The 10,764-nt window shown below is 42.5% G+C and overlaps 2 protein-coding genes across 3 annotated transcripts; both read right to left on the bottom strand.

Annotated features, from left to right (window-relative positions):
- Positions 1-895: 895 nt before the first annotated feature.
- Positions 896-5,316, bottom strand: LOC110500240 (putative G protein-coupled receptor 85). 2 transcript variants are annotated; one of them, XM_021577489.3, is made up of 2 exons: positions 5,053-5,316; positions 896-3,803 (listed from the first exon to the last, which is right to left on the bottom strand). In XM_021577489.3, exon 2 carries the CDS (start codon positions 3,646-3,648, stop codon positions 2,515-2,517), a length of 1,134 nt encoding a protein of 377 aa, XP_021433164.1. In that variant the 5' UTR covers positions 3,649-3,803; positions 5,053-5,316; the 3' UTR covers positions 896-2,514. The 2 variants fall into 2 exon arrangements, with proteins under 2 accessions (XP_021433164.1, XP_090070407.1); XM_090214281.1 differs by having other exon boundaries at positions 4,894-5,191.
- Positions 5,317-6,283: 967 nt separating this feature from the next.
- LOC149973022 (small integral membrane protein 30) lies at positions 6,284-7,570 on the bottom strand. The gene has a single exon (XM_090214280.1). It carries the CDS (start codon positions 7,070-7,072, stop codon positions 6,884-6,886), a length of 189 nt encoding a protein of 62 aa, XP_090070406.1. The 5' UTR covers positions 7,073-7,570; the 3' UTR covers positions 6,284-6,883.
- Between the last annotated feature and the right edge of the window lie 3,194 nt (positions 7,571-10,764).

Below are 10,764 nucleotides of genomic sequence, written 5' to 3'. Positions count from 1 at the left end.
TGGTGGCTGCATCATGTTATGGGTGCGCTTGCCATCGGCAAAGACTGGTTAATAATTCAGGATAAAAAGAGAAACGGCATGGAACTAAGTACAGGCAAAATCCTAGAGTAAAACCTGCTTCAGTCTGCTTTACACCAGACACTGGGAGAGGAATTCACCTTTCATAAGGACAACAACCTACAACACAAGGCCAAATCTACACTGGAGTTGATTACCAAGAAGACAATGAATGTTCCTGAGTGGCCAAGTTACAGTTTTGACTTAAACCTGCTTGAACATTTTTGGCAAAACTTGAAAATTGCTGTCTAGCCATGACCCCAAACACCTTGACAGAGCTTGAGGAATTTTGAAAATAATAATGGGAAAATATTGTACAATCCAGGTGTGCAATGCTCTTAGAGACGAACCCAAGAAGCCTCACAGCCGTAATCGGTGGTGAAGGTGTTTGTGACATGTATTGACTCAGGGGGGTGAATACTTATCTAATCAGGGTATATTAGTGTTTATTTTTTCACAATTTCTAAAGAAATCTTTGATTTTATTCCCCCATTTTGACCTTAAAGAGTATTTTGTGTAGATCATTTACAAAAAAAATGACAATTAAATCTATTTTATTCCCACTTTGTGACAAGAAATCCAAGAGGGGTGAATAGTTATAATACCCACTGTATTGGGGAAGTACTATGAAACTGTACCTAGGGAAGAGGATTTATAGTTTTCTATTTCTTTTGATACAACATAGATTATCGGATGGAATCAAAAAAATCTAAACAAGTGTTACAAAACATCAGATTAAAGTTTGGGATTTTTGAACAGTGATCAAATCTCTTGACTTGGTCAAACATGAAGGCCAGATTGAACATGAAATCTCTGTCAGTGAAAGGAAAAAAACAAGTTTGCAAAATGTAAAATTTTATTTTCAAAAATTGAAGCAACAGATTACACAGTTAACTTTCAGCAAATGCAATCCTAATTTAAACTGTACTCACATTCGGGACTTCAAAATGAAAGACTCACATACTTACACACAATCTATCTATAATATACGAAAAATAATACAGAATAAATATTAAAATGGCCACAAGAGAAAACGTAAGTTATTGAAAACAATCAGTAGAGAGCAAATGTAGGGAAAGTATAAACATGACGGTGTGCCTGAAATGTTTTTTTCCTTTAACACTTTTTACAAATTGTGCAAGATTTCATACTAAGGCTCTGGTCTTGAAGTGACAGTTGTCTGAAGATTCACACACACGTGTCCGCACACACCCACACACACACACACACACACGCTCCCTGTGCTCTGAGCACTCTGTGGGGTGTACATTGCAAACCATTGCAGAATATAAAATGGGCTACTCTGCTGAGTGTACGACCTGTGATGCTTATGAGAGTGGACCAGCTTTTTTTTAAATGAACATGCACTTGACATTGATGTGAAAAGAATAAAGTACTTTTCAGGAGTGGATAAGAAAACCCAACAACTGAAAAACAGAACAATATCAGAACCATTAAGGCAAGAACACCTGGAGTGGCTTCAGCAATACTGTAACAATATTTCAGTGTTTAGGTAACATGGATGTGACACATTTAAGTATATCTTCACTGTCTTTTTTTAAGGTTTGTTTGTTCTCAAAAAACAAGTTTTTATCCAAACACCATGTAATCTGTTTTTTTTTTGTTTTTTTGTCAAATGTGAGCAGATTCTGAAAAATAACTACTCCAAACAATAGGGACTTATGGATCATACAACTACAAGAAATCATTTATAGATTTAAGTTGCAACTTCAAAACCACACATCATTATTCCCTTCATTAAGCCCCCCACCCCTGCCCCCCTCACCCCCCAAAATAAAAAAAGATATCACTTACATTAAAACCAATTTAATCCTCTTGTGAAGGTGTATTCCAACAGTTAGTCACCCAACATTGTTTTGCTTTACATACAACGAATGGGGTGTCATTTGCAAATTAAAGCATTCATTGTTTAGTTAGAGGGAAAACCAAGTTGTCCTTGCACCTTGCAATGCAACCGTTGATCAAAAAAAGCATCTTTACATCTTCTTTTTAGTGCAACTTTTAAATGTAAAACAATTCCAGTGACTCCTTAGAGGAAATGGTTTCTTAGTTTTCAGTTTTTTTTCACCGCAATCTTTTACCTCACTGAATTATCTTCAAAATATCCAAAGCAAGGGGTCAGTCCTTTGTTTTTGTAGTTTCACCATTTTTTTGTTCTTCTCTGCTTCTAAATTACTTTCCACAGCAGTTGTTTACTAGAACATAAACATAGGAAGGGTTCTCAGCTACCTGCTTATTCATTCCCTTCAACCTCCATGTATGATGTTCAATCACAGAACCAAGGGAGTGATTGACAGTCCAACTTCTGCCTCAGAAGAGAGGGAAGGAGTAGGAGGAGAAACAGGAGGATGAAGAGAAAGAGAGCTGTACAATGGGACAAAACCCAAATTTATGTCAATCAGTGGAGGAGTGGAAGGAAAAAAACAACCCAAGCCTTCATATAACGCAGTAGGGTTCCCTAGGTAACCTGGACTTTCTGCAGTAAAGGAGAGTGGTGCTGAAGCAGCGCCGGAGCTCCCTGTTGGAGAAGATGCAGATAAAAGGGTTAACTCCCGCCTGGGCGAAGCTCATCCACACCGCCGCGGTCAAGTACCCCCCTGGTACCGCGGGGCCCCTGGCAAACACCCTCCAATAGCAGGCCACTAGGTAGGGGCCCCAGAGCGTGAGAAAGAAGAAGGTCATGATGAAGAACATCCTACTTATCCTCTTTTCAGTCTTAAACTCGTCCAGCACCAGCAGGCGTCGCCGGCCCACTGCATTGCTGTTCTGCCTGATCCCCAGCAGGGTAGGCGGGGTGGGGCCCCTGCCGAACCCCGCCAGCCAGTTAGCCGCTGCTTGGCCGCTGGCCCCGGGGCCATGGAAGGTCCAGTTTTGGCTGACGGCAGGCACAAACTGGACTGGTTTCATCTTCCGGCGGTCATGAACGAAGAAGATTAGCTTGAGGTAGACAAGCTGTGTGGCCAGAAGGATCAGGGCGAGGAGCAGCATGAAGCCCAGGGAGTCGTTGGCTCGAAACGAGCGGTGCTGGAACGTACACTGGTCCTCCTCCCTTATGAAGGAGTACGTCCCCACGTCCAGCACCGGGGGAAAGGCCATGGCCACCGACAACGTCCACACCATGCAGATGACTGCCAGACACGTCCAGAAGGTGAGCCTCTTGGTGTAGAAGCGGTGGTGGGCTATGGCCAGGTAGCGTGTCACACTCACACAGAAGAGCATGAATGCTGTGTGAAAGCAGGACAGCACCCCCAGGAAGGCTATCACTTTGCAGGTAAGCGTGCCGTACGTCCAGGTGGAACCATTCTTGACGGAGGTGAAAACAAAGGGGAAGCAGATGGCGGAGCGCAGAATGTCCGAGGCGCACAGGTCCAGCAGGAAGTAGTACGGTGCGCGGTGCAGGCTCTTGTCTTTGACCAGTAGGATGGAGATCAGGAGGTTGCCAACGACGCCGACTCCAATGATAAAACCCAGGGATGTCAGTTTAAGAAACGTGGCGAGAGGAGAGACATTCTGCAAGATGTTGTGGTCCCCTGCATGGCTATAGTTCGCCATAGATGGAGGAGGGATCATAAAGATGTAGTAGCTTCAGCCAAGTATCATTATCTAGAGGCGGCAGGGGGAGGCGATAGATCCATTTGTTGTGCTTTGAAGCAGATTCCCGGCTTGTAAGCAGCCTCTCTTCTACGGCATCCTTTGTTCTTTTGTCTCATCACACCTAAAAATACCTGAAAAATACCAGTCACTGATCAGGATTCACTCATACTTTTTTTACATTGCATTGCACCCTCTAGCCTGTATCTGGGTGTATGATAAACTACAATTTCCCCTAGCCGTTGTCTTTTATTTTCCATTTTCAGTTGAATTGCTCATTGCATTAATAATGGTATGCAATCAGTACAGAGCAGTGCCCTAGCTCGAATAGTTAGTCCACAGATGAGCTTAATAAGACACAAGCATTAATCCTGGTTACAATAATATACTTTATTTTATGGGCCACCCTTTTAGAAATGACAGAATATTATAGAAAATACAAGAAATATTATGATAAGACAACGTTTTAAGTCACTATTAAAGGGGAAATGCATATCATCTTATGTCTGGTAGGAAAGGGGGTAAACAAAAGGGTTCCATTCGATGTTTGGTCGTTTTATTATGTCGTAAAACGTGTTTAACATTATGCAGCAAGAAAGCTGTTGATCACACCCAAAGACCCTGCAGAATTGATCTGACCAGGGGATGCTTACAATAAACTCTGCCTGTGTCTTCATGATTTGTTGAAAATTAACGGATATTGCATACAGAATAAAAAGCATCCATGTTTTTGTCTGATTAACAGTTGACTGGAATTACACGGCCGACGTTATAATAAACTATTCACCTGATTAAGGCGGTTTATTGACCTGGGCTTTTATCTATTTCCCAGCTCATCTTTGATTTTAGGCGATAGACTATCGAATCTCACGAGCATATTAACAAAGAACACCGTCTAGTCGAAATTATATTTGATACCCTATGAATGGTTTATTGATGCTTATAACAATGAGGTGATAAATCCAATTCTGCATTTCGATGCAAATGAATCACGAATTAAATAAACAATTCAATACTAGACAGCTATGCAAAAACATGGCATATTCGGTTATTTAAATTTTAATATATATCAAACAAAGGCTATTCGTGACGGTTATTTTCCGAATTATGTCATTATTGCAGAGATGCACTTTAAAGCATTATATATTCTTCGGATGAGCGTTATACGAGCGGTTCCCATGCATTTTGGTTATAATTCATTCGATTACAATATATATTTCTCACCGTTCACTGTTGGATTGAACATTACAGTGTAGCGAATCCGCACGTCCATTAGGCAGAAGAATTTCCAAGAACCCGCTATGAATTGAAGGGAATCCAAAACCACAGAAAATAAGCGAATAAAAATCGAAATAACTGCTAAGATATAAATTAAAAGCATACCTGTTGATATCCCTTTTGGTTTCCCTGGAGCGTATTTACATTGTAGAAGCCACTTTGCTGTAAAAAGCTTGGTTTGTTGCCTGCCTGCCCTTTTACCACAGTGAATATACAGTAAACGGAACAGACGGAGCATGCGCACGGATCCTATTTGTGATCCAAGACGTGTCTTGTCTCTTGTTGCAGCACTATAGTCTCTCGTGGCAACATCTGCTCAGTGGGTGCAGCATCACAAGTCCTCTCGTTACCTTCGTAAGTCATTATAGCCTACAGTGGGAGAGAGTGCGACCGGATCACTCATTCTGAGATTCATTGCAATAGATTCCCATTTCTGCATAATATGCGTTTAGGTTATAGTCGACCTATATAGCTTATCAATTCTACTAATCCTATATGCAGCTGCCACGTTCCTGTGCACTAGGCCTACACCCAACTCTAATTTAGAAGCAAGGATTAACAACAATCAATACCAGTACATGTAAAATGTGGTTTTTAGATAATGCTATATTACATTGCTACATGTATCATGTCATTAATTAATATGTAACAGTAACTGAGGGGTTCAACTAGGTGATGGTTCACCTAAGGCTAGACTGACTTCTCATATGTATAATTAACAAGCACTTCATACAGTATGTGTGTTGGTGTGCATGCAAATAGCATCTCCGTTGTAATTGTTGTGCTTTTCACTTCAAGGCTATGTCAGTAGAATACAGTGATGTCATACCCGACACCCACAGGCCACAGGCTATTGTGAAAGAATATTGACTTTCAACATCCATGCAACCGCTGAAATATTGTAAATCTTTCATTGTTTATGGATTGTTGGTATTTTTTGAACAGTGTTGTGTAGGCTTTTCTATAGTCTAGTTCAGGGGTCACCAACTGGTCATGGAGAGCTGCAGTGTGTCGAGGATTTTGTTCCAGCTCAGCTCCAACACATCTGCTTCAAATGACTGTGGTCTAATTATTTTAATTGGCAGCAGTGTTTGTGCTAGACTGAAACACTGCACTGCATCTCTCCTTTACCCCCTGAGCCATGGAGAAGGTTGTTTAGTATGGAGAAACTCAATACTAGTGTTCAATCTTTACACTGTCAATTGTTTTACAGCATAGAAGCTAAGGACATGACATTGATGGTTTAAATATTAGAAGGCCACAAATTCCCTTTTGTGAGCAATATAGAAAAGGACACTGGTCATTTACATGTATGTGTGAAATGAAGGGCCCATGATGCAATTAACAAAAGGTATTTATTCTCTATCAAGCAGATGTTTTAACAGTGTTAGCTATAAGAACGGTGAAAGCACTTCTGACAGAACACACTTTAGCTACTGTGCTTGTAACAGTTGACAGATGGCAATTCACCTGGCATGGCAATGTCAATATTTAATGAAAGGACAGATAATCATCACAATCTCTTTGGAGGGACATACATTATTCAGAGGTACAGTATCTGAAGATATTCAAGTCCAAGCAAAATCAAATGTTGTCATATTATGGTAACATAGCCTACTATGTATTGTCCAAAATGTGTCATGTCTCAGGGCCTTGGTCGTATTGTGATAGGCAGTAACCTACAGGTACATGTATGTTATTTGGTCCTGCAAATCCAACAGTGCGCATGCTCCCAGTTCCTGTTCTCAAATTCCTGGTTTTGTAGTTCGTTGTTTGTCTTCTTCATTCAGGCAACTTCGTACATTTCAGCAAAATAAGGCACACGACTCTTGTTCTGTCAGTCAAAAATGACCCAGGATAGTCAAGATACTGTAGACTGCGGAGAAACATTTCCGGATACAGGCCAGCAGCCAGTTCCTCGAGCCGTTTTGGTTTCTCAGAACTGTCCATTTCTCTGTCGTGTGTACCAGCCGATGCACGCGCAAACGCCCACCACCGATATGATAACCCCGAGCAGAAGTGCAACGGCGTCCCCTCCGTCAAATGCCTCCGCGGAGGGAATGAGCGAAACAAACATCACCAACAGCATCGCTAGAACTTTAGGGAGCTCGGGCATGGGAACCATGTTACTTCCAGTGCAGATCAGATGATTGCTGTGACGCACGACGTAGTCAGATGATATGGGAGCATTTCCTCATTCGTCTGTCGACCAATTAAATTGCTGCATTATTCCTTGTTTTGCCGCTCGTTTTCACTCTCAGACGGGATTTGAATAGTTTTGTTACACATTTACACTATACGTACCATGCAAAAGTTTGGACACACCTACTCATTTAAGGTTTTTTCTTTATGTTTTACTATTTTCTACATTGTAGAATAATAGTGGATACATCAAAACTATGAAATAGCACAAATGGAATCATGTAGTAACCAAAACAGGTTTAAAGAAATCAACATATATTTTAGATTTTAGATTCTTCAAAGTAGCCACCCTTTGCCTTGATGACAGCTTTGCACACTCTTGGCATTCTCTCAATCAGCTTCATGAGGTAGTCACCAGGAATGTGTTTCAAATAAGAGGTGAGCCTTGTTAAAAGACAATTTGTGGAATTCCTTTCCCTCTTAATATGTTTGAGCCAATCAGTTGTGTTGTGACAAGGTAGGGGTGGTATAAAGAAGATAGCCCTATTTGGTAAAATACCAAGTCCATATTATTCCAAGAACAGCTCAAATAACAAAGAGAAACGACACTCCATCACTACTTTAAGTCATGAAGGTCAGTCAATGCAGAAAATTTCAAGAACTTTAAAAGTTTTTCTAAGTGCAGTCGTAAAAACCATCAAGCACAATGATGAAACTGGTTCTCATGAGGACCGCCACAGGAAAGGAAGACCCAGAGTTATCGCTGCTGCAGAGGATAAGTTCATTAGAGTTACCAGCTTCAGAAATTGCAGCCCAAATAAATGCTTCACAGAGTTCAGGTAACAGACACATCTCAACATCAACTGTTCAAAGGAGACTGCGTGAATCAGGCCTTTATGGTCGATTTACTTCAAAGAAACCACCACTAAAGGACACCAAAAATAAGAAGAGACTTGCTTGGGACAAGAGACACGAGCAATGGACATTAGACCGATGGAAATCTGTCCTTTGTTCTGATGAGTCCAAATTTGTGATTTTTGGTTCCAACCCCCGTGTCTTTGTGAGATATGCAGAGTAGGTGAAGGGATGATCTCTGCATGTGTGGTTCCCACCGTGAAGCATGGAAGAGGAGGTGTGATGGTGTGGGTGTGCTTTGCTGGTGACACTGTCGTGATTTATTTAGAATTCAAGGCACACTTAACCAAAATCAAATCAAATGTTATTTGTCACATGCGCCGAACACAACCGGTTGTAGAGATTTCAGTGAAATGCTTACTTACAAGGCCCTTAACCTAGAATGCAGTTTTAAGAAAATACCTAAAGAAAAGTAGAGATAATAATAACAAATAACTAAAGAGCAGCAGTAAATAACAATAGAGGGGCTATATACAGGGGTTACCGGTACAGAGTTAGTGTGCGGGGGAACCGGTGTCGAGGTAATTGAGGTAATATGTACATGTAGGTAGAGTTATTAAAGTGACCATGCATAGATAATAACAGAGAGTAGCAGCAGCGTAGAAGAGGGGGGTGGACAATGAAAATCGGTCTGAGTAGCCATTTGATTAGCTGTTCAGGAGTCTTATGGCTTGGGGTAGAAGCTGTTGAGGAGCCTAGACTTGGCGTTCCGGTATCGCTTGTTGTGCGGTAGCAGAGAGAACTTTCTATGACTAGGGTGGCTGGAGTCTTTGACAATTTTTATGGCCTTCCTCTGACACCGCCTGGTATAGAGGTCCTGGATGGCAGGAAGCTTGACCCCGCTGATGTACTGGGCCATACGCATTACCCTATGTAGTACCTTGCAGTCGGATGCTGAGCAGTTGCCATTCCAGGCGGTGATACAACGAGTCAGGTTGCTCTCGATGGTGCAGCTGTCAAACATTTTGAAGATCTGAGGACCCATGCCAAAACCTTTCAATCTCCTGGGGGGAATAGGCTTTGTTGTGCCCTCTTCTTGTCTTGGTGCGTTTGGACCATGATAGCTTGTTGGTGATGTGGACACCAAGAAACTTGAAGCTCTCAACCTGCTCCTCTACAGCCCCTTTTCCTGTAGTCTTTAATCATCTCGTTTGTCTTGATCACGTTGAGGGAGAGGTTGTTATGTTTGCACCACACGGTCAGGTCTCTGACCTCCTCCCTATAGGCTCATTCATTGTTGTCGGTAATCAGGCCTACCACTGTTGTGTTGTCGGCAAACTTAATGAGGGTGTTGGAGTCGTGCCTGGCCATTCAGTCATGGGTGAACAGGGAGTACAGGAGGAGACTGAGCACGCACCCCTGAGGGGGCCCCGTGTTGAGGATCAGCGTGGCAGATATGTTGTTATTTACCCTTACCACCTGGGGGCAGCCCATCAGGAAGTCCAGAATCCAGTTGCAGAGGGAGGTGTTTAATCCCAGAGTCCTTAGCTTAGTGATGATCTTTGAGGGCACTATGGTGTTGAACGCTGAGCTGTAGTCAATGAATAGCATTCTCACATAGGTGTTCCTTTTGTCCAGGTGTGAAAGGGCAGGGTGGAGTGCAATAGAGATTGTATCATCTGTGGATATGTTGGGCCGGTATGCAAATTGGAGTGGGTCTAGGGTTTCTGGGATAATGGTGTTAATGTGAGCCATGACCACCCTTACAAAGCACTTCATGGCTAAAGACGTGAGTGCTACAGGTCGGTAGTCATTTAGGCAGGTTACCTTAGTGTTCTTTGGCAGAGGGACAATGGTGGTCTGCTTGAAACATGTTAGTATTACAGACTCAGTCTGTAATGTTGGTATTACAGACACTTTCTAGTTGGTCAGCGCATGCTCGGAGTACACGTCCTGGTAATCTGTCTGGTCCTGTGGCCTTGTGAATGTTGGCCTGTTTAAAGGTCTTACATCGGATGCAGAGAGCGTAATCACACAGTCGTCCGGAACAGCTGATGCTCTCCTGCATGTTTCAGTGTTGCTTGCCTTGAAGCAAGCATGGAAGTAATTTAGCTTGTCAGGTAGGCTCGTGTCACTGGGCAGCTTGCTGCTGTGCTTCCCTTGTAGTCTGTAATAGTTTGCAAGCCCTGCCACATCCGACGAGTGTCGGAGCCGGTGTAGTACGATTCAATATTAGTCCTGTTTTGATGCTTTGCCTGTTTGATCTTTTGTCGGAGGGCTTAGCTAGAGTTCTTATAAGGGTCCGGGAGAGAGTCCGCTCCTTGAAAGCGGTAGCTCTACCCTTTAGATATACTACAAAGTAGGTGGACACCTGCTCGTCAAACATCTCATTCCAAAATCATGACATTAATATGGAGTTGGTCCCCCCTTTGCTGCTATAAAATCTTCCCCTCTTCTGGGAAGGCTTTCCACTAGATGCTGGAACATTACTGCAGGGACTTGCTTCCATTCTACCACAAGAGCATTAGTAAGGTCGGGCACTGATATTTGGCGATTAGACCTGGCTCACAGTCGACGTTCTAATTCATACCAAAGGTGTTCAATAGGGTTGAGGTCAGGGCTCTTTGCAGGACAGTGAAGTTCTTCCACACCAATCTCGACAAACCATTTCTGTATGGACCTTGCTTTGTGCACGGGGCATCGTAATGCTGAAACAGGAAAGGGCCTTCCCCAAACTGTTGCCAAAAAGTTGGAAGCACAGAATCATCTAGAATGCCATTGTATGCTGTATGTAGCGTTAAGATTTCCCCTCACTGGAAC

Source organism: Oncorhynchus mykiss, chromosome 21 (assembly GCF_057628025.1).
Source record: "Oncorhynchus mykiss isolate SJ-2025 chromosome 21, ASM5762802v1, whole genome shotgun sequence".
NCBI classification, from domain to species: Eukaryota; Metazoa; Chordata; class Actinopteri; order Salmoniformes; family Salmonidae; genus Oncorhynchus; species Oncorhynchus mykiss.
The sequence above is the reverse complement of the archived record's forward strand: the minus strand, read 5'-3'. Positions and strand labels throughout refer to the sequence as shown.